Source organism: Staurois parvus, unplaced genomic scaffold (genome assembly GCF_062004578.1).
Source record: "Staurois parvus isolate SC_StPar_1 unplaced genomic scaffold, SC_StPar_1.0 ptg000716l, whole genome shotgun sequence".
In the NCBI taxonomy this organism is placed as follows: domain Eukaryota; kingdom Metazoa; phylum Chordata; class Amphibia; order Anura; family Ranidae; genus Staurois; species Staurois parvus.
This window is the reverse complement of record NW_028318512.1, coordinates 1,861,211-1,886,156: the sequence shown is the minus strand read 5'-3', so window position 1 is coordinate 1,886,156 and position 24,946 is coordinate 1,861,211. Positions and strand designations below refer to the sequence as shown.

Genomic DNA, 24,946 nt, shown 5'->3' with positions numbered 1-24,946 from the left:
CAATCACAGCCAGTGTACCAATGAGGAGAGCAAAGAGGTGGGGGTGTGGCTCTGTGTGTAAATGGACATGCAGAGTAGCAGCTCAGGAGTGAGTCTGTTTGGTGCTGCCATAATAAGCTGCTTGCTCTGGGGGCACTCGGCACAAAGGAAGGGTCCTGAAGTTTCGGAGTGAGAAAAAACAGGGTTTCTCTGTGCAAAACATTTTTTTTTGAAGAGGAAGGTTTAGTGTCTTGGTTTTACCTTTATTTTTTTTCACTAAACTTTATTTTTTATTACAAGGGGTCAAATATTACCTAAGTTATATTATTTTGCTGTAACAGATTCTCCTTATTGAGACATTAGGGGTCTTTTAGACTCCTGATAGCTCACGATTCTCATCTGGGAAAGTTACAGCCAAACCTGGAATTGATGTAATACGTGGCATTTACAGGTCCTTGCTAGGTGGGGAAGATCAGTGAATGGATATTCACTAGTTTCCCTCCACTCTACCCAGCGGCACCCTTCCTGCCAGTCCTGGCTCCGCACTGGTGGTGAGCAGAAGTGATTCAGTGGCCACCCAATTGCTTTTATCTGACAGCTAACAGTCAGCTCGTCAGATTTACACACATTCAGATATACACACATTTCCACAATTAAAAGCAATCCAAGAATGGAGGAGGACCTTTCCTCCACCAATCCTCCATTCATAGAGCAATTTTCATTGTGAGAAGCTATAGTGCAGCTTTTATTAATGGAAGAGAGGAGTGGAAAGGGCAGGCATAGTGAGTGTGGTTGATAGGCCCAGCTGCTTGTATTAACCCCCGCAGCACCGGAAGATCAGAGCTGCAGGGGTATCAGGGAATAGGGGTTGGGGTGGGACAGTGGAGTAAACATTTCAATGAACTTAGCAGCAGCCAGCACATGGGACACATTTCATTCAATGTAAATACCGTCTCAGGTGCTGCTTAGAAGAAAACAATAACTAAACGTAAGGTTTAAATATACCACATTTTGTTTTATCTGTTCAAAAAAGTACCGTACTTTACAAAGGCACTCCACATCACAGCAAAACACATCAAGGAATGTGTACCTTGCCATTCACAGAGGCCCTGACCAGTTTTCCTATGCTATATGGATATTTTCCATTATCCTTATGGATACTGGTTGGACCGGAGGCTGCACTCACTGCACGTTCCTGTTTTGATGCGAAGATTGCATGTTTTTTACATGGCACATGCAGTCTATTTACAATGGCTTAAACTTAAGCTGGACTAGCAATGCTTCCTTGGAACTGTGTTTTTCCACCATTTGTCAGGACTCTTGTAACAACTTTTAGATGTGAAATGGCATAAGTGCCATCAGCATTGGTGATATAGCATCAATATCCATATAGCACTGTATGTAGACATTGGATGCTACATGCATAGCTCAAAGTCATAGCTTGTGGAAGGACTTTATTAACTTAGGATGGGTAATATTATGTGGATGTGAAACTGTGAAATTTGTGTCAGGAATGACCAATGGAGCCCTTCACTGATTTACACTAATTAAGGTGGACTTTGATGTATATGTTGCTATTAGAGCCAGCTAAAATCCACATAGAATTTACACGCTTGATGGATTCACCTAGGCTACAGTGTCTGAATATTGATCCTTTCATGTATGCACAGGGATTACAACTGCACTCATGCATTGCGGATTCCTAGTCTTTAGAAGGATCTGAATGTTCTTCCTCCATATTTGCCGCGGATTCATTTTGATAGCAAACAAAATTTTGTTTTTCAGGATGAAAATATTTTTGTTTCTACATTTATGAAAACTTTTTGATTCCTATGGCCTTGTAATACCGTATGTAATTCCCTTTTGCTGAGCATTTTAAAGTAGAGCTAAAGGCAAAACGTTTGTTTCCATGGGATTGTACAACCCATTAACACCCATCATACCATAACATACATAAAAAATAAAGTAAATTGTGGAAAAACTTTATGCCATGATTCCTTTATTGGGTTTAAATACATTCTAATCACAAAAATACTTTAGCAGTTATTACCAAATAGAACCACTGTTATTCTGTCATTAACAGACCGACCTGCTTAGTCACCAACAGGGCAATCGATAAGGGAGTACCACCAGTCCTTCCGTATAGGGTCCGGGATAACAGGGAAGCCTGGGCAGCAGGAGGAATCGGATGTGGGCAGGAAAGGGGATCGTCATGGCTTTAGAAAGTGAGGGGGGTTTCGGGGGGCAATTACAGGGACCCATCCCCTGTATGGCTCTTTCTGCAGCAGCTGAAATTTGGAATGAGGGAGAGGAGGAGAAGAAGCCATATTTCATCTACTACAGAGAGAGCCATACAGGGGATGGGATAGTGGATGTGAACAATAACAGCTGGGTGTGCCTTAGCAACGTCCTAGCAACAAGCAGCTCGGAGAGATGCAATCTCTGGGAGTTTATCAGTCAGGCTTCTTGATGTATGTAAATGGCCTGCACCTATAACAAGTGCATTATTCAACTTTGGTCAAAGCTGCACAGTGTGTTGTATCTATAGATGTCCCTTATCTGCATAGGCAGTTTTTAGTAAAGGTGAACTATGCCTAAACTAGGAGTAAAGTCCAGCAAACATGCTACAATCTGATCATATAATCTTTGTACAATCAATTCAAGGTTTACGAGACGAAGACTTACCTAATCTATCCAAGCAATAATTATCCAATGAGGCAGGCCCTTGCACTGCATAATTATTGGTAAATCTAAATTTTACAATTAGATTTTACCATGTGTGGTGAGTTTAGAGGATGGATAGAGATATTTGTTATGATTTTCTATTTTAACTTGCAAATATTTTGGGCTATACCTTTTGATCCTGCCAGAAATCCACTGGTTCACAGGATAATGTTCACCCTATCCATGCTGCACTGATATCTCAAACATTGTTATCATTCTAGGCCATGTAACTATAGAACACCTGCTCTTCGGTATTATGGAGGCAAAGAGAGGGGGTGCTGTCTTGTAGACCTAACACTCAGGCTTGATTTACTAAGGACAAATAGACTGTGCACTTTTCAAGTGTAGTTGCTCTCATTTTCCCCAGAGCTTAGTGAATGTGGTAAAGCTCTGCTGTTTTCCATCATCCAATCATGTGTAAGCAAAATGCACTTTTTTTTATTTTCCTTGCACCTGAGTTGGTGTTCTTTACAAAGTAAAGCTATATCACGTTCACTAAGCCCCGGTAAAATGAGTGAAACTGCATTTGCAAAGTGCACAGCCTACTTGTATTTTGTAAATCCGCCCCATGTGGTCCTAAGGTGACAAAGCTGTCTTTGTCTGATTTTCCCGAAACCCAATTTTTTTTTTTCAAATAGATTTTTATTAGGATTTTAAGACATTACAGTGAAAAGGCCTAACATTAGAGCTTAGAGAGTAGGAATAAACATTAACATGGTCCATATGTCTTATGAAAAAGCTTTCTTACAGAAACAGAGATAATGACGGTAACAAATCAACCAGTACAATCGGTTACATCGACAAATACAGTAAGCTAAGCAGATCTATCAGTCCAAGTTAACCAGGGCTTCTAATGTTGGAGAAATTTAAAGAACCTATTGTTCCTTATGGCCAGAAGCTGTTCACACTCCCAGTTTAATGTATAAACTCAGAGGGATTGGGCACTTGTGGATTGTTCCAATTCCTGGTTATGACAAATCTAGCCGCTAGTAAGATATGAGATATAACTACATGGGAGAAGTGCAGTATATCTGAGATTCCTAAATTTAGCAGATCGAGTGCAGGATTAGGTTGCATGATCATCCCATGACCTCCTAGATAATTTGAAAAATCTTTTTCAAAAAGCTAGTAATATTTTTGCAATACCAAAGAATGTGTGAAAGTGTACCTACTGCACCACAATCTCTCCAACAGAGGGGAGATTAAAGTGAACTAAATTTGGAAAGTCGATAGGGAGTATAGTACTAACATGTAGTAATTTTCAGGGACATTTCCCAGTGGTCTATGCAGCTAGATGTTTTATATGAGATCTAATGGCATATTTCCATTTGGCCTCTGAAATTTCTTCCGACAAGTCAGATTCCCATTGGAGCATAGCTGAGTGTTTGACAAATTCTAGTTTCTCATGTAAGCAAGTATAAAAAGAGGAAGTCGATTTAGTGGGAGTTCTGGTGGTCGTTAGTTTAGCCCAAGTCATATCTGAGACCCAACTAATTTCAAAAGGTAGATTGCGTAATGCATGTGTAATTTGGTAATATTGGTAACTCTCTTTATCTGATAGTCGAAATTCAGTTTTCACTGTTTTCCAAGACTTACCGGTAATTGTGTTTAGAGATATAGAGGTCAGATATTAGTCGGAGTCCTTTTTTCTAAGTACACCTGTGGTGCGAAATAGGGGATAAGAAGCTCTATGCTTTTCAAAGAGAAGGGTAGTGAGGAAATAGGGGCTCTTTAGTATGCGCATTGGTTATCAGTTTTCTCCAGGCTAATAGACTGCATTGTATAGTAGGGGGGAAGGCATTTAGTTTCCAATGTTTCCAGGGGTCTATTAGCAAAAAATTAGGAAAATGATGTCCAGGGACTAGCATAGATTCAAGTCCCACTCAGGGGGTATCCGAGGTCTGGTGGAACCATTCTCTAATTTGATCTAAACAAATGGCAGTAATCACCAAATTCAATGCAACCCACCCCGCCTGAGTTTCGGTGTATTAGGGGCAATAGAGTTCGGTATCCTAGCTTTTTTGTCACCCCATAGAAAATGTTTATAGAGTCTAGTTATAGATGCTAAAATGTGAAGGGGGAGTGACAGCGGGAGGGTTCTGAATAGGTATAAAATCTGAGGGAGAATCTTCATTTTAAATGCAGCTTGCCTAGCATCCATGACAAATTAAATGAACAGAGTCTAACCATCTCTTCTGAGATTTTCTTTATTAAAGGTTCTTAGTTTAGTTTAGCCAGGGAATGTAAGTTAGAAGAAAGTAAAATGCCCAGGTACGGAATCTCACTATCTTTCCACACATACGGTTGTTTAGATTGCAATTAGGATACTGAGGATTTAGATGTACCAATATTTAAGATCAGGGATTTAGAAAAGTTTACTTTGTAATAAGATATGGTGCTAAACGTTTTCAAAACTTCATGTGCAGATGGGAGCGATCTGAGGGGGTTGGTCAGCAATAGAATATATATATATCTTCAGCAAATAGTTGAATGGTATGCTGTTGTTTACCTATGGATAAACCTGATATCTCTGGATGCGATTGGATCCTTTCAGCTAATGGCTCAATAAGTAGACTAAATATTATGGGTGATAAGGGGCATCCCTGTCTGGTGCCGTTTGTGATTTGGAAAAGTTTTTGATAACATTTCTGATGTGTATACTTGAGCAGAGGGGTTGGAATATAGGGCGTGGATAGCCTGATATATTGGGCCATTGAAGCCAAATTTAGCTAAAGTAGGAGACATATATGACCAGTGGATATGGTCAAATGCTTTCTCAGCATCTATAGAGAGCATTAATGAGGGCTTGTGGGCTGACTTGGCATGATGGATAGCGTTTACCATTCTTCTTGTGGCTTCAGATGCTTGTCTACCAATGGTAAAACCCGATTGGTCTGTCTTGACCAATCAAGGGAGAATATGTGTGAGGCGTCTTGCAATTAGTTTGGCAGAAATTTTTACATCTACGTTTAACAATGAAATGGGATGAAAATTTGTAAGGGTTGTCGGGTCTTTACCTGGTTTTGGGATGGTAACAATGTATGCTTTAAGCATTTCTTCCAGAAATGAGGAAGGAAGGGCTGCCTCTTTGAAGAGATGTGTTAAATGTTGTTTTAGGATATGCGGAAATGCTTTATAATATTAAAATATAAATCCGTCTGGACCTTGCCATTAGGTAGGGAGTTAATGACATTTAAAATTTCAGTTAACGTGATCTCTGAATTTGGCTCCTGAAGTTGTGCCAAAGTGAGAAACGGTAACTGAAATTTGGCTAGAAAAGCACTTATGGCTGAGTCGGAAGGTTGAACAGTGGTGGGATCCTCTTTTAGATTGTAAAGAGAGCTGTAGTAGGTGGTGAAAGAATCAGCTATTTCTTTTGGATTGGTTATTTTATGATTATTCATCTTATGGTACAGATATTGAATTTTATTTTTAGACCTTTGTATTGCAATTCTGTTTGCCAAGAGTTTACCCGCACTGTTTCTTGTAGCGTAGTGGTTTATTTTAAGGGTTTTGGAGTGTCAGTCATAAGCATCTAATAAGAATTTACATAGCTCTAAGCGAAGCCCTGCAAGTTCTGAGATTAGTTTAGGGGTAGGGGACTATTTGTTTAATATCTGTAGGTCATATATGCGATGTAAGTTGCTGTTTTCTTAAACGTTTGGCCTTACTACTCAGTAGAAAGCCCATTCATGCTTTGGAATGCCCACAAGGCATATATGAGAGGTATATGAATCCAACTGAGTTTGAGTTATTGGCAAAGAATTCTTGCAAATGTTTGGATAAATCAGTATGGGATTGGGGGGAGTGTAGTAGTCTAGAATCACATCTCCATAGGTATACCTGGGAAGTACACTTGTTCTCCTCGATTACTAGAGTAATAGGGGCATGGTCTGACCATGTTATATCTTGAATTGAGGTGGATGAGGCCTTCTGCAAAGTATGTTTATCTACAAAAAAACATATCAATTCTCCAATATGTCAAATGACGAGGAGAAAAAAAAGGTAAAATCTTTCTCACTTGCATGCTGACATCTCCACACATCATATAGGCCCATCGAGTGACAGAAACGTTGTAAAGAGTTGCCATGGGAAATGGCAGGAGCTGAAGAATCTAGTTGTGAGTCCATGACAGAGTTAAAGTCACAGCATATAACAAGGGAACCTTCTTTGATTGCAGACTTTTTTTGTATACTCGGTTGAGAAATCTGATGGGATGAGAGTTCGGAGCGTAAATGTTGACTATGGTATGTAATTTGGAATTGATAAGACATATTATGATGTATCTTCCATCTGGATCTACGTATGAACTTTTCAAGGAAAAGGACAGTGAATTCTTGATAGCTATGAGTTCCCCTCTCTTTTTAGCCGGAGAGTTGGCAGAAAAAATTGTGAAGAGTTGATTGTGGGTACATCTGGGGGGAGAAGAGTTGAGAAAATGTGTCTCTTGCACACATAAGAGATCACATTGTAGTGTGAGGGCTTCTTGCCACAGGGAAGAGCTCTTGGCTTGGTGGTTTAAACCATGTGCATTTATAGAAGCAATTTTAAATGCCATTTTGTAAAGGTAGCAAGAAAAATAGTTGAAGTTTTCTCAGTACATGGCTGGAATTTAAGACTGATGGTAGATAAAAGTGACAGAGTTCGCTGAGATGGCATTTTACTGTTAACGTTTTGTTGTAAACAATAGACATAGGACCAGGAACATAGAGAAATATTCCCAACTGGGGAATGTAGAAAGAAAAATAAATACACAAAAAGAAAACTAGGAAACCAAATGGTGGTCGGCCTTCTGCTTCTATTTCTATATCAACTCCGCTTCCTACTTGAGATCCCTGCAGTGGCAAGTATGTATCCACCAAAGCTCAAAACCCCTTATCTCTTGCAATTCAGAGCGCATATGGATCACTATTGGATCCTTATTTTTTATGAGACTGTATGCCAGTCCATTGTCAGATGAACTGGAGGAGAGAGCACAGAATGGGATGGTTGGGTATCAGGCAGGATGCCTTGTTGATGAAAAAATTGGAGTCCTTCTTCCAATGAACACAGTGTGGTTTTGGATCCATTGACCATAACTAGTGGCTTGGGTATTACCACTTGAACGGAATAAATTATTGTGGAGAGCTTTTGTTATCGTGTTCATATTTTTCCTCATTTGCATAGTATGGCAGGAAAAATCTGGAAAGGGTTGTAAAGCTTGATAAGGCTGAGATAGAGCTTCAGATCTCCTGAACCATGAGATAACTTGTTCTTTAATGTGAAAGAAGTGGAATCTGAGAATTACTTCCCTCCGTCCCACATCAGGGATGTGGGACAGACGAGGAAGGTGATGAATATAGGCAAGTAGTTGGTCTGGAAGCACAGATTCAGAAATTCCCCTTAATTTGAGATTGTTTCTACAAGATCTGTTTTCTAAATCGGCTATTTTATTTTTAAGCCAGGTGATATCTTCTCTTTTTTCCATATTGGCATGTACTAGTGCATTGTGAGAAGAGGTAATTTTTTAATCTATTTTTGTTTCAACGTAGTTCATGTGTTTTCCTAAGTCATCTACATCCATTCTGATTTTTCTCAGTGAGGAAGCTATGTCACTTTGCAAAGAGGACCACAATGAAACTAGCATTTATTTCATCGTAGAGTCCAATATATGTGTATTAGTAGTAGGGAAGTCAGCTATAGGATCTATAAGTGATGTAGATTCATCCATAGAATCATAGTTATCGCTTACCCCTTTGCATTGTTGTCTATCTGATCGGTCTGGATCAAGTGTTGCCATGAATGGTTTAGGTTTTGCTGGGCTTTGTGTAGAAGGAGTAGAGGACCCAGAAGTAGTAAGTGTTTGAGTTGTAGATGATTGATCTGCACTTTGGGAGAGAGAGAAAGATTTGGCTGTACCTGCGTGTGAATCTTGATTGCTGCCATTGTGTTGTGGACCATGGGCGTTGCAGTCGGCGCCCTTTTTGCTGTGGTCTGTGGCTGGCTGGGAGTAAAAATGCTGAGACTTTCTGTGGCTGGAGGCAATCTTTCCATTTGTGGGATATACCAGGAGGATGTAGGGAGGCTCCGGAGGGTTTGTCAAAGCCAGGCAGTCAGGTGTGAGGAGGATTGTCTATTTCTATTTGCTACCAGACAGTGGCTATGGTAATAAAGTGGTAAAATACAATAGGTCTGGGCTATTAGTATTTTTGCCAAAACAAAAATTTGTGACCAGCATAAACCTGTCTAACACACTGCACTTAGTGCGCTCAGTGCTTAGTAACTGAGCAGAAGCTCTGCTGACTTTCATCATCCAATCATGTGCAAGCAAAAATGCAGTTTTTTTTTTTATTTTCCTTGCATGTTATTGAGTATTCTTTGCAAAGCGAAGCTTTACCTAATTTACTAAGGTCTGGAGCAACAGCACTTTGCAAAGTACACAGACTATTTGCCTTTAGTAAATGAACCCCTCCAGTGTTTTCAATGTGCTGCAGTGTCACATCCACAGTGGCCAACCCTTTTTCCCGGCCAATGGCCAAGGTGGGGATCTGCGGTTGTTAGACTCCTGTCCAGTATTCCAGCCACCTGTCATACCTTAGCACCCCATCAGTTGTTAGTGAGTGCAACATTTTATTTTGTTTATTAAATATTTTAACTATTTACGACACCTAGGGCATGTATGCTTCTCTGAACCTTCTCCTATAAGTATTTTTGCCTTTCTCTGACCAATAAATAGAAACTGACAGTAGTACAGGATGGGGACGTATACAAATACAGTATTTGGGAAGACCTTGTGAAGGGGTCTCTTCCCCCACTCCCCCACCCCCTTCAAGTGGTTTTAAACTATTTTTTATTTTTTAAAAATAACATACTAGTTTATACTGACCTACTCTGTGCATTGGAATGCACAGAGACCTGCTCTGTGTAATGGAATGCACAGAGACCTGCTCTGTGTAATGGAATGCACAGAGACCTGCTCTGTGTAATGGAATGCACAGAGACCTGCTCTGTGCAATGGAATTGCACAGAGCGGTCCCAATCCTCCTCTGCTCAGGGCCCACATTGATGATCCTAGCCCCTCCTCTTCTTGGTGTGCCACCATAGGAAGCTGTTCCTTATGGTGGCACATCTGTGAGCTCGATCTCCAGCCTCACTTGGCTGTGTCTATAGACCCCTACAGCATAGCTCAGCTTCCCCCTTCCCCCTGTTCCCTCATTACAAGATTTGACTGTAAGCAAATGGGAGCCTAATGCTCTTGCTGCTCTCAGCCAAGTCTGTGAGAGCAGGAAGAAGGTAGAGAGCTGCTACACATGGGCACAGAACTGGATCAAGTAGTAACTCAGGTATGCATGGGGGTGGGGCACATACTGCTACTTGAACATTTTATACCTTAATGCAAGGACTACATTAAGGGAAAACAATTTAGGCTTTAGAATTATTTTAAGGCCCTAGGGATGGGGGGGTGTGTGTTAGTTCTGCTGTCCTCCTAGACATGCTGCTTAGGGAGAGTATACCTGCATTTGAAGAGTGAGTTTGGGTTTTAGCCCTGAAGCTAACCACACCTGTATGTAGGGAAGCTGGTCCCAAGACATTGCGCCAAGAGATAAACTCTACTGCTGGAGATGACCCCCATAAATCTGTAGAGCTGAAGCCTCACAGAGTGACTGCTAAATTGTCTACTGTAAGATGCAAAATGACGATGGCTTGAAGACCAATATTATATATTGGGGAGTGGAGTTTGACATCTGTATGGAACCATGGGTATCTGGATCCCTGAAATCACTACAAAAATGACTGGTGCCCATTGTTTTACATCCCCCACTACATGCCAAGGAAGCAGTGAAGGGACACATATCAACCTACCCAACCTCCAATGAGTAAGGGAACTCTAAAAGTGACCCTTACATTTTTTACTTGATCATAGTGATCTTCATAGTAATATTTATTTTTTCCTTTTGACAGTAAAGATTTCCATCACAGATCATAGCTGATGTCAATGTAAGTCACATATTTACAGCTTCCAAAATTGGTTATGTCTATATTTTCCCAGCTATAAATTCACTGCACTTCACATAAGTATAGATGCCTAGCAGGATACTTTACAAATATTCAAGTCACGTTTATATTACAAGCACTATACCTACTGTAAAATTCATGTATTTACAGCAAGGTGTAATTTAAGTTGACTGTGTCTCTACATAATATATCACCATGCCTGTAAATTATGATCAAATCGTGGCTTGCAGGAAATGTTTTAAGTGTATTATTTTGTAATATTTGTGATTATGAAACTGACATATTTGTTCTTCGTTATGGAGAGCATAGCAGACAAAGCGGAAAACAATTGTGGTTTGTGTGATGGGTACAATAGTTTGGCAGCTCTGGGCAAGCTGGTGGGGAAATTTTACCCCCCCTAAAGTCCCATGGAGATGTTGGAAGCCAGCATGTGAATTTAGCTTGCCACCAACCGTGCAAAATCAAAATATCAGTTTGAGAGAAATCCTAACTCTAGCTTTCATTTCACTTTAAAGTTGGCTCATGCAAATGATTTCCATTACTAATAAATGTGCCCTCTATGAGCACTGTAAAAACTGTTTGTCATATTAGTTACATACAGTATACAGTGATGTGTTTCAGGAACAGTATGGGGACTTTCAGTCCTACTCTCGGAACAAAATCGAGTCAGGCTGAGCGCTCACAGGCCTTGTATTTTATAAATGAACACAAGGATTCCTGTCATTGACTGCAGTAGAGATTGTGATGTCATCCACCCACCTCTCCACCTCAGCGAAACTTTGTATTTTATGAATGAACATAAGGATATCTCTGGCAGCTTGGCACAGACACTACTCAAGGGACACCTTGCACTTTTTTCAATGAGTGCAAAGCATTCTCTGATTGGATGAGTTGTGGAGGCTGCAGGTAACTTTACAATATCCATCTTTTCCAATCAGGGAATTCATTGAGAAAATGCAAAGTGTTCCCTGTATGGCAACTGTGTCTAGCAAGCGACCTTTCTGTGTTCACAGCCGCTCCACACTGGACCCGGAAGCTAGTGACAAAAATGTAAAAATTGTCATACCTAAACTTCAACTTTAAACAATTTCTACAGAAAATTCATTGTGTTCTCTCTCTCTCTGTTTCTAAACTGCAAGTAAAAGTTTACAGTGTGCTCTATTGATGAGACCTCTTTATGGTTAGTTCTCAGGTACATCTGTTTCATCTCCCGCTAACTCTTTCCCTTTTGTCATCATACCAAACGGATTTTCTTTTTCTAAAAAAAATCACTTATAACAAAGGATCAGAAGTGTGTGTTCTTCAATTATTGATTTGTTGCATGTCTCTTCTAGGGGAAAGTCAGATGAAGATCAGAATGAATATATTTATAGCTTGCATCTCTCCTTTAGGATGTAATCCATCTTCGTTAAATTCAGTAAAAGTGATAGATGGTATTTGGCAGTGTAATGATGGGAATCGCTCTTGCATTCCCTCTGTAAATCATAAGATATTGTCTGCTGTTGTGTAGATGTTTAATCAGCTGCTCTAGTGTCCGTTACTGATGGAACGTGAGATGTCAGAGCAGGTGAATAGCTTGTGTTTATTAATTCAATGGCAAATTAGCTTTGCATTCATTAGACGATACCCGGTATTTGTCAGGAACTGGGAGCTTGCTCTCTGATTACACTAATGTACTTCTCTTTAATTGCCAGTCATCTTGGAATGTTCAAAGGATGGTCAACTTTATAGATCTAACATAATTAGGTAAATTCAATAAACCACTGGAAACCTTTACATTTCTGTAAAACGAGAACATCAGAAAAAACAAACCTCTTATTAATGGTAAATTGTCTTTTTTTTTAAAGATTTTTTTTTTTAATAAATGTTTTTCATTTGAAGTGACTCTGTAAAGAAGAGTGTACATACAGTCAGGTCCATAAATATTGGGACATCAACACAATTCTAACATTTTTGGCTCTATACACCACCACAATGGATTTGAAATGAAATGAACAAGATGTGCTTTAACTGCATACTGTCAGCTTTAATTTGAGGGTATTTTCATCCAAATCAGGTGAACGGTGTAGGAACTACAACATTTTGCATATGTGCCTCCCACTTGTTAAGCGACCAAAAGTAATGGGACAATTGGCTTCTCAGCTGTTCCATGGCCAGGTGTGTATTATTCCCTCATTATCCCAATTACAATGAGCAGATAAAAGGTCCAGAGTTCATTTCAAGTGTGCTATTTGCATTTGTAATCTGTTGCTGTCAACTCTCAAGATGAGATCCAAAGAGCTGTCACTATCAGTGAAGCAAGCCATCATTAGGCTGAACAAACAAAACAAACCCATCAGAGAGATAGCAAAAACATTAGGCGTGGCCAAAACAACTGTTTGGAACATTCTTAAAAAGAAGGAAAGCACCGGTGAGCTCAGCAACACCAAAAGACCCGGAAGACCACGGAAAACAACTGTGGTGGATGACCGAAGAATTCTTTCCCTGGTGAAGAAAACGCCCTTCACAACAGTTGGCCAGATCAAGAACACTCTCCAGGAGGTAGGTGTATGTGTGTCCAAGTCAACAACCAAGAGAAGACTTCACCAGAGTGAATACAGAGGGTTCACCACAAGATGTAAACCATTGGTGAGCCTCAAAAACAGGAAGGCCAGATTAGAGTTTGCCAAACGACATCTAAAAAAGCCTTCACAGTTCTGGAACAACATCCTATAGACAGAGGTGGTGGTGTCATGGCGTGGGCATGTATCGCTGCCAATGGAACTGGTTCTCTTGTATTTATTGATGATGTGACTGCTGACAAAAGCAGCAGGATGAATTCTGAAGTGTTTCAGGCAATATTATCTGCTCATATTCAGCCAAATGCTTCAGAACTCATTGGACGCCGCTTCACAGTGCAGATGGACAATGACTCAAAGCATACTGCAAAAGCAACCAAAGAGTTTTTTAAGGGAAAGAAGTGGAAAGTTATGCAATGGCCAAGTCAATCACCTGACCTGAATCCGATTGAGCATGCATTTCACTTGCTGAAGACAAAACTGAAGGGAAAATGCCCCAAGAACAAGCAGGAACTGAAGACAGTTGCAGTAGAGGCCTGGCAGAGCATCACCAGGGATGCGTTCCAGACTTCAGACTGTAATTGACTGCAAAGGATTTGCAACCAAGTATTAAAAACTGAAATTTTGATTTATGATTATTATTCTTTCCCATTACTTTTGGTCCCTTAACAAGTGGGTGGCACATATGGAAACTGTTGTAATTCCTACACCGTTCACCTGATTTGGATGTAAATACCCTCAAATTAAAGCTGACAGTCTGCAGTTAAAGCACATCTTGTTCGTTTCATTTCAAAACTATTGTGGTGGTGTATAGAGCCAAAAATGTTAGAATTGTGTTGATGTCCCAATATGTATGGACCTGACTGTACTTACCTTCCCCACTGCCTGTGTTGCTGAACCTGGCTCCATTGATGAGAAATGGTCCCCTTGATGTTTGCTGGTAAACCAACACTTCCAGGATTGCCAATATCTTAGGCTCCCCGAAGCTCTCATTGGTTCCTCCTGCTGACCTTCACATCTCTGCTGCCTCATGTAATAATGTGAAGGTCAATGGAAGGAACCAACAGTGAGTGCTGCAGGAAACTCAGGAGATCGAGACTGCCAGAAGTGATGAGGAACCATTTCTCAGCAATAGAGTGGAGTTCAGTTGGTGATCAGCAGGAAAGGTAAGAGATTTCTTTCTTCTTTACTTGTATGTGTTTTGCTTTAAAGATTTTATTTAGGATTCTATTTTTAAGCAGCAATAATACTATTGCAAATGTTTTTATTATGGGCATAGTTTCTGCTATACTAAACACAACATTCGAAGCCACCCACAACACTGCCCCCAGCTATGTCATCAACCTCATCTTGAGAGATCACCCAAATCATCCTACCTACTCCTTCCAAGATATCCTGCTCTCTAGCTCCCTTGTTACATCTTCCCATGCTCACCTTCAGGACTTCTTCATAACCTCTCCCATCCTCTGGAATGTCCTACCCCAGTATATCCAGTTAGTTCCTACCCTGTCCACCATTAGGTGATCCTTGAAATCTATTTGGGGAAACCTACCCCACCACCTAAAAACAGTACTTGGGTCACCTCCATTAGATCATCCCCTGCAGCTATTACCTTTTGTACCACCTCCCCCTCCCTTTATATTGTAAGCTCCAGGTGCAGGGCCCTTCAATACCTTCTATATTAAACTGTATTACAATTTTATTATCCCCCTTTATATTGTAGAGCACTGAAAAAGCAATTGGCACTATATAAATCCTGTATAATAATAATAATAATGATACATGTTTTCTTAAATGGACCAATCCTCTGTGTTAGGGGGTATTCCCCCGAATGTACTGTATGTAAGGGCATGTATATGTGCAGCTGTGGGAGGGGGAGCCTTGGTTCAGGTTTCTGGGCTATTACAGGTGACACCTTTCTGGCAGGCTCAGCCATGTGGGTTCAGAAGAATATCTGAATACACCCAAGCTGCTCTCTAACCCTGACAACTTCCTGCTTCTCTGGGATTTCGACAAAATGTAACAGTTGAAAACCTAAGAGTTGTCTCCAACACTGAAAGGCTTCTTTACAGTAAAAGCTGTGGAATTGTGGATCTGACTTTCACCTAAGATAGTTCTAGCCAACCCTGCAAATTGTTTAAAAAAGAAGGCAGAATTTTTAGACACGTCTTCTTTTCAAACCAACTAACTGTAATTATGAAACCTTCCCTGATACCATGCAGCTACTCTCTGGCATGAAAGGATTTGTGATGTTCAGTGCTACAGTTCACCTTCAGGTAACAAAGAAAAAGTTAGGTGCAAAGAACATGAGAATGTTATTTTAATGGAGATTTTATAATGCGTGATATTCTCCTTCTTTTTCACAATTATGCTGGAAGTAATACAATGTAAGCACTTCTATTGTAAGAAGCTAATGCATTAATTTACTGAATGGTTTTTACCCCCATCTTTATAATCTGATTAGTTAGGCTCCTCAATATCTACAACTAGATGTTTCTGGGCAAGATGATCAAAAAATCAGACTCAGCTGCGCAACATGTGGTATAAAGTGTTCTTTAATGTTAGTCTGCATCTATTCTACATAAGCCAGAGTTTCTGGATCCGCAATTTGCTACCTCGGCATAATCAAATAATTTGCATGGCTTCATTCGCTGACCTTAATGGAGCAATGAACCCTTTACTTTTGTATGTGTGCTGGAAGAGATGGTGTGCTCTCTGTTTTAAGAAAACTCTGCTGTACTTCAGTGAAGTTCTCCTTTGAATTCATGACTCTTCTAAAAGGTGAAGGAATATATAAATATCTAAAGTGATGTACAGGAAGAACATTGGGATCTTCTTTATGCAAAGTATCGATCTGGGAGCTTTGAATGTAGAAGATAACGTTTTACATCTACATGACTTTTATACAGATGCACTTGAATGTTCACAGTTTTTTTGTCAAGGTGCAGCCTTTCTGCACCTCCACTTGCCAACCTCAAAATATGGCGTCTAAATATTGTCTGAAATCAAAGCAAAGATATCAGTATTTGCAAAAAAAAAAAAGAAAAATAACACTTCTGTATTGCAAGCATAGCCTTTTGTGCCCATTTGTTCCTCAATAGTGACTAAGGCCCTCCAGAAGCCCCACAGAAGAAAATAACACAAATTCCCCTTTTTTTGTATAGCCCACTCCCAGTATAAAAAAAAAATTGAAAAGCAATGCTTAGCCTCTCCATGGTTCAGTGCTGCCCTTAGAATAGTCCCTCATACTCCAGCACTGCCTTTTCAGGGGTTGCAATGTGCCTGAAGATGTATAGCAACAATGAGATAAAAAAAAGAAAAGTATTTTATACCAAACAAAAAAACTTGGCATTTGCTTAAGATATGCAGTGCTTCATCAAAATTACAGGGTAGTTCTACTTTAAGAAGCAAGTCCTAGCCAAAAAGAGAAATCAATTTGCTTATCAAATACTGCATCACGAAACGGAAAAGCCAATAAATTAATCTGAATGCGTAAAGCCCCATAAGGTGATCCTGAATGCATAAAGCTCCTTTAAATATGCATACACACATCTGTCGTGTTCTTGCTATATGTTAATCAGTACATATGCAGCTTGTGATGATTTAGTGCGTGCGGATACATAAGACATATGAAATAGCACAGTTTCCTTTAATCAATTATAATAAATATATATATATATATATATACATTCCGATTCATTATGCTGTTAAAGAATATACAACTTCTATAAGATAGAGTAACATCTGTTTCTTCCCGATGGTGGCACAAGTGGCTTCTTGCTGACTTGGCATGAAAGTCTCAGCCGACGAGGATCTGTCAAAGTCATTTTGCAGAAAAGGTTTAGGAAGTGTCAGGAATAATGAATATGTACCTCACAGGCACAGCTAAGGTTGCAGACTTTCTTCTTCATACAGTTATGAACTGTTAGAATGAAGGTCACCAACTTTGTGGATCGACGTTAGAATAAGTGCTAAGATAACAAATTTGTGTTAAGTCCTGCCCTCTTGTGTCGTTAGATTAATAAATGTCAGGTGTTTCATCTGCGAAAGGAAAATGCAGAAACCTTTCTTTTGACAAATGTTCCATCTTGTATTAATGGACTTTAAATCTGTTTTATTCCATTATGAACGGTTGCAATTGGCACTTAATGGAAATTGTTCAAATGTTCATATTACAATGCATATAGAGCATAATTAATTAGACCTAATGTGTTAATATAATTATAAACTGTTATATTAGAGTTGATTTCATGGTGCTAAGCAAAGGCTTTTCACTCTACATACCCTACCTCAGCAGACTTTTTTGGTGTTAAACAGTAACTAAGCTATTGTGTGGAGATTTTGGATATGGCTTCAGCCAAGCTACAGGTTTAGTTGGTATCCTCTTTTTTGTAGATGACAAGAATGTGTGGATGTGTGAAAGGTGGCATTTGCTATGTAGGAACAAGAATACAAACTCTTGGAGGCTTGCCTCAAATCAGCTTGTTGTGGCTAAATAATGGGATTGTCTCCTGAAAATTCACAAAGTTTTAAATATATAGAACAGTGGCCCCCAAACTGCATTCTTTTTTTTACTTTAACTTGCCCTTGGGGATCTATTCCTCCTAATAACACCAAGGGCAATTGGCATTATAATGGCGCACTACTCCTCCTCCCACTGACACCAATGATGGGGTACTATTCCTCCCATTAACACCAATGATGGGGGAACCTTTCTCCCATAGAAACCAATGTTGGGGCACTATTCCTTCAATTGACATCAATGATGGGAAACTATTCTTCTCGTTAAAATCAAAGATCGGACACTGTCTCTCCCCTTGACACTAATGATGGAGTACTATACCTCTCATTGGCACTAATGATGGGGCACTATTTCTCCCATTGCAACAATGATGGGAACCTGTTCCTCCCATTGCCACCAAGGATGGGACACTATTGCCCCCAATGACACCAATGATGGGGCACTATTCCTCCCACAGATACTAACAATGGGGCATTATGCCTTGACACCAACAATGGAGCATTATTCCTTGCATTAGCAGCATCAATAGGGCATTGGTTCTCCTCCAACCAACCATAGGCACTAGGCTGGTTTTTGTTTGTTTTGTTATTACTTTGACTACTTGCCAACCAACCCTGGGGCAATTTCTTGTCCCACAGGCCACAGTCTTCCCTTTAGTTTCTGTGGGACAGTGAACAGGCCCTTTGTTTAGAACTTTTGAAGACCCCTGGTCTAGAGAGTTATATAGGTGAATTTGTCTTGTGTTAATGTATTATTTGTTAGTCAGCTTCTTTGTATAAATGATCAAAGTGGCATAAATATAAACTCACCAGCCACTTTATAAGGTACACCTGTTCAATTGCTTGGTAACACAGATTGCTAATCAAACAATCATATGGCAGCAACTCAATGCATTTAGGCATGTAGATGTGGTGATGACGACTTGCTGAAGTTCAAACCGAGCATCAGAATGGGGAAGAAAGGGGATTTAAGTGACTTTGAAAGTGGCATGGTTGTTGGTGCCAGACAGGTTGGTCTTGGTCTTAGTATTTCAAAAACTACTGATCTACTGGGATTTCCGCGCACAACCATCTCTATGGTTTACAGAAAATGGTCCAAAAAAGAGAAAATATCCAGTGAGCAGCAGTTGTGTGGATGAAAATGCCTTGTTAATGTCAGAGTTCAGAGGAGAATGGGCAGACTGGTTGCTGCGACATTCAGATGGTAAGGTCAGAATTTGGCATAAACAACATGAAAGCATGGATCCATCCTGCCTTGTATCAAAGGTTCAGGCTGGTAGTAGTGGTGTAATGGTGGGGGGATATTTTCTTGACACTAGCAAGATGTACCTAATAAGGGTCTGCCCTCCGAAAAACCAATTCTGGAGAATCTACTACCTGACAAAAGCTGCTTATACTGTATTTCTCAGGCATTTTGTTGGTGAGGTATTTGTGCTGAACTGAAAGCTCCTCCCTTTTAAATAATAGACATGAGGAAAAGAAGATATGTAATATATTGAAGCTTAAAAGGCCTTAGATTCGATGGTTGCATTAATTTTCCTATTCAGACTTAATTTACTTCACTTTCATTCAGTGACCCTGCCCAGTAACACAATTCCTGTCCTAGGGTGACAAAGCTTACTCACCCTACTGTATGCAGTGCAGCGTTGTCACCCTAGGCTGTTCTTCATATTTGGATTACATACATTTAGTAGCACAGAGTGGCAATGATGTGGTGATTTCACTGCAGGGCATTATATGTTGTCACCCTGCTCCTGTCATGGCTGCTCACTGGTAGGACTGCCAGGTATTCAATAAATAACTAAGAATGTAATAAGAAATATTTTGATTTACATTACATTTTACAAGATTCTGATTTTACATTTTTGCCTATAGTTTTACTTTGATCAAAATTAAGATTTTTTTTAACATATTTATCATTTAGTGATTATATTAACTCCTGCACCATTGAAGAGGCAGTAAACATTTTTTTCCAGGTTGTCTGACAGCGTGAAGTAATATTAATTTTTTTTCAATGGTGTTTTTAACAGATGTGGGCTCCGTGGAAGGTCTGGCATATCACCGAGCCTGGGATACTCTTTACTGGACAAGCTCCACAACCTCATCCATCACCCGCCACACGGTGGATCAGAGTCGGAGAGGGGCCTTCAACAGGGAGGCTGTTATCAGCATGTCGGAAGATGACCACCCCCATGTCCTCGCCCTCGACGAATGCCAGAAGTATGCAAATTCATTCGAATTCTAGCTAATTTATGTCTTCAAACTTTAAAGCTTTTTTTTAAGTTTCTTGTGAACAGATGTTTCAGAAGCATGAACGGTTTGTGAGATATTTTGTGTTTAACCTTTTTTACAGGATAACAGATTTCTAGCAATTGGCCAATTAACATCTGCCAGATTTCTTGTGACACCTATAATTTATATTTTTTTCTCACCTGTTCTTCACTTTATTGCCAGATATTATGTCTTTCTTGAACTATAAGAAAGAATTGTACTTGTTAGTGCAAAGCATGACATAATTTCAGCAATTTCACAATAATTTCTAGGCACCAAACAACGGCTAAAGAAATGGTACATTACGTGAGGTTTCATCTACCAATAAGTGACTTTTAATATATAGATGGTACCTGGAAGAATTAGTCACCTATTGCTTTTTTTTTTGTCTCCTGTGGACTTCGATGGCTATCTGTCGTAGTTCCTGTCAGTGTTCCTGTCCACCAAGAAGTGACAGGTGTTTTAAACAACCTTTGCTATTCACCTCTCTCCATTGCATTCCCCATAATGTAAACTCCAGCAAGGAAAGTGGGTCCTTCTTGCAATGACTAGGTCAGGTGTGCAGGGAACCTAAGACCCCATTCACACGTGAGTGTGAGTATTTTCAGATGATTTTGGAGCTTTTTTTTCATGTTCTTATACACATTTTGTGGATGTTTTCATGCATTTAAAAGCTTGAGCAATTTTGTTTTAGCCAATAAAAATCTAGTTTCTAGGAGGAGATTTGGCAAGAAATAGCATAACAAAAGATGTGGTATGCTCATTTTCAAGCCCACCCATTGAAGTCCTTAGTGGACAAAAATGTACATCTATGGCTCAAATCACTCGAATGTGAGTCCTCATGCACACTGGACATTTTCACAGCTGCTGTTTTTGGCTTTTGACGTTTTTTTCTACATCCAGTAAACTCCCCAGCATGTTATGTTATGTGTCCATGCACACATAGACTGTAGTCAACGTTTTTTGGCTGGGGCGTTTTTTGGCTGGAAAAAAAATCCAGAACTAGTGGGTTTCTAGAGGAGTTTTTTAGCTGTAAAAAACACTCCAACGCTGAAAAACACAGCAAAATGCATTAAAACACATTAAATCTCGGCAAACCAGGATTTTGGGATGTTTTTTGACCAAAAAAAATATTTTTTTTTGTGGAAAAAACCTCTAAAAAACACACATGCAAAAAAAGCTGCTAAACGCTAATACAAATATGCTAAAAAAAAGCTGAAAAACTCGTGTTTTTAATGTGACTTTACACAGGTAACGTTACCAGTGTTATTAAAACGTCCAGTGCGCATGGAGCCTGATTGGACATTATTGTATATAGGGGAAACTTGATTTTGAGTGTTTTATTGCTTTTGAAAAATTTTCCAAATTCTCAAGTGTGAAAGTTATTAGAGATAAAGAAAAATGTCAAACAGTTGGACAACCTCTGTAGAAAATTAAATGTATTTATATGTGGCCCCACCTTTCAAAGGGTACTCCACTTTTTAAACAAATATGAAATCCTTAGTCAAATCAAGAAGACAATTCACTTCAGGTGTTTCATCTGCTAAGGAAAATGCAGAAACCTTTCCTTTGATAAATGTTTCAACTTTTATTAATGGGCTTTAAATCTGTTTTTTCCCTTTGTGAACGAATACAATTGGCACTTAATGGAAATTGCTCAAATGTTCATATTACAATGCACATAGAGCATAATTAATTAGACCTAATGTGTTAATAGGGTACTCCAGTTTTTAAATAAACTTGATATCCTTTGTTAAATCAATAAGAAAATTCACTTCATGCCTTGGTGGGTGGATGTAAGTCTGGAGGAGTGAACGGTCCTAGGCAGACCATCCTAGGTAATCCCCACATGTGATGCTTAACCACTTTACAACCACACTATAGCCGAATGATGGCTACAGGGTGATTGTTCTGGGAGGGTGTCACATGTTGTCCTCCCAGAACGCCCCCACATGCCCCCAGTGGCATGCACCTGGCACTGTCTGTGATCGCTGTGTCTTACTGACACAGTTGATCACATGACAAGGTAAAAGGCCAATCACAGCGACCTCTTACCATGTGATCAGCTGTGTCCAGTGACTCAGCTGATCACAATGTAAATACAGTTACCGGTTATTGGCAGCACTTTCCTCACGTTGTCACAGCATGAGGAAAGTACTGCCAATAACCAGCAAGTGTCACAGAGGATATCTGCACTGATAATCAGGGCACTGATTATTAGTGCCCTGATTATCAGTGCAGCACTGAAAGTGCCTAGCAATGGCGCCCATCAGTGCCACCCAGTGCCCATCAGTGCTGCATCATCAATGCCTCCTCATCAATTCCCACCAGTGCCGCCTCATCAGTGCAGTCTGTCAGTACCCATCAGTGCTGCCTATCAGTGCCGCATCATCAGTGCCCATCAGTAATGCCCATCAGTGCTGCCTATCAGTGCAGCCTCATCAACACACACATCAATGAAGGAGAAAATGTACCTGTTTGCAACATTTTATACTAGAAACAAAGAAAAAAATGTTTTTTTCAAATATTTTGCTATTTTTTTGTTTATAGTGCAAAAAATAAAAAACCCAGTGACAAATACCACCAAACAAAAGCTCCATTTGTGTGAAAAAATGGGTACAGTGTTGCATGACTGCACAATTGTCATTCAAAGTACAACAGCGCTGAAAGCTGAAAATTGGCCTGGGCAGGAAGGGGGTAAAAGTGCTCGGTGGACAAGTGATTAACCTCAATCATTGGAAGAACTGGAATCCGAAGAATAGGGCTGGGTTAGAAACAGTCAGGCTGATGAAGAAAGGCCTAAATGATTCTGGATGCTTTTCAGCCAGAAAATGAGGAAGGGTCTTTATAATTTGCTGCATTTTCCAGTGCATGCTGTAAGAAGCTCACAGTGTGCAGTTAAATCAGAATAATCAATTTCAGTACAGTAGAGGAGCCGGTACAACTATTCCAGCCCAAGGGTTTAGCTGTAAAGTCTTTGTTGTAATCTTTAAGGGCATCAGATAATGAATTACTTCCAGGTAGCTAGAAAGGTCAGTGAGGACTAGTTTTGAAGCTCCTGTTATGGCACAGGTGAACCTTAATACTACAGTAGACAACCAAAACAGCTTCATGCTAGGTTATAAAATATTGACATTTCTACATACATAACAGAACAAAAGCTTCACAACAGATTTGATAAAACTGCTGGATTCTGACTTGCATATCATTCTGTCTGTGGGTTCCATAAGACCAAGGCTAGCCTTATACATGAGATGGTGGTCAGGCAACTTGCCTACCTAGAGAATTCTGCTTACAAAAGACTGGGGGAAAAATCAATTGCTCAAAATGGATTCTCATGGACAATAACTATTGTTTCCCCGAAAACACATGCAAAAACATTGTGAATGGCTATGGAAGTTTCTTTTGGAAGAGTGGCTCTTCCACTGTGTCTTCTCTTGCCAGCCTAAAGATACAGTACATCTTTAAAAGATGTACCCCAATCCATCAGACTGTCACCTACCCTCCTCTCCTTTAGGCACACCCTGAAAACCCATCTCTTCAGGGAAGCCTACCCCACCCTCACCTAACAACCAATCTCCTCCACTCCTCCTACCACTCCATCCCCCACAGCCACTTCCTCCTGTACCACTATCCCCTCCCTCCTAGATTGTAAGCTCGAAAGAGCATGGCCCTCGAACCCCTTGTGTATTGTATTGTAATGTCTTGTCTCATGTTCTGTCCCCCTCGCTAATGCACAGCGCTGAGCAAACCCTTTGGAGCTATATAAATACTGTATAATAATAATAATAATAAAAGGAATTTTAAGATCCCTGTTAATAAGACTTTTGAAAGCTCATTCTACTTTAGCTAATGAACATATATTATATTGTTGCACACTTGTATTGCACAATTATATTTCAAAACCATGAAGAAACTGTGAAACCAAGAAGATAACCAATCATAGGAGTCTTTTAGTTTTCCCCACGGCTGTGATTGGTTGCCTGGATTTAAAGAACATCTAATCAGAAGTTATTCCTTAGCTTTTCTGAAGAAACACTCTAAGCCACAATTTAATGTAATGCAGAAATAGGTTCATTGTGCATCTATCAGAGTAAATCTGAACATTATGACCCTACGTCCAACAGATAGTATAGCACTGAAACAGTCCATTTCATGTTAATTGATTTCCATTGAATTTGTATTTATTTTTGTGTGAAATGTTATACATTTAATGACCCTAGAATAAAAGATACAATAGAACACAGGCATCCCAGGCATATCCCCCATGAATCCAAACCCATCAACTCCTTAAAGGGTTTTTCAATAACCACCTCAGCTGTTTTGCGTTATTAGTTTTAAAGCCTAATGACCCATCGCCACATTATTCACATTGAGAAGAGCCATGTGTTTGTCTAAATGTAATCATGTCAGCCCGCTCATCCAAAGCTACATTTCATTTAGTGTAATGTTGTTTATGACATTAAAACAAATGCTAAGTTCAAGGACCATTCATTATTCAACGTATAGTGTACTTGATACCCTTGAGGACATGTCTTAGACCACTATTCACATCTTCTCCGAGACATAGTGATAAATGCTGTCATGGGCTATATATTTAAGTGGCACACTACACACATGAAGATGAAGCCATGTGTTAAATTAATATTTGAACAGCTCACTTGAATTAATTTAGATTTGTAGTGTTGTTTCTTACAAGGGACCATTCATTTTATTCTCCAAAATGGAGATATCAGTTGCATCTGTAAGATGGTCCTCCACCATTTAAATGTTGAATACTAATATGGCTGTATTGCTTTCCCTAGATTCATGCAAGAACCAACCTTTACCCAATGTGCTGGCTCACATAAACGTTGGCTATTTTCCAATATAGGGTACAGTTGACTTTGGCAAGAGTC

General features: G+C 39.7%; 1 protein-coding gene across 1 annotated transcript in view; it reads left to right on the top strand.

Moving 5' to 3' along the window:
• LRP1B (LDL receptor related protein 1B) overlaps positions 1-24,946 on the top strand; it is a 2,076,109-nt gene that overhangs the window by 1,568,183 nt on the left and 482,980 nt on the right. Inside the window, exon 42 of the mRNA XM_089653623.1 lies at positions 19,808-19,997. Within this exon, the coding sequence (XP_089509749.1) occupies positions 19,808-19,997 (190 nt within the window). The remainder of the gene's footprint in view (positions 1-19,807; positions 19,998-24,946) is intronic.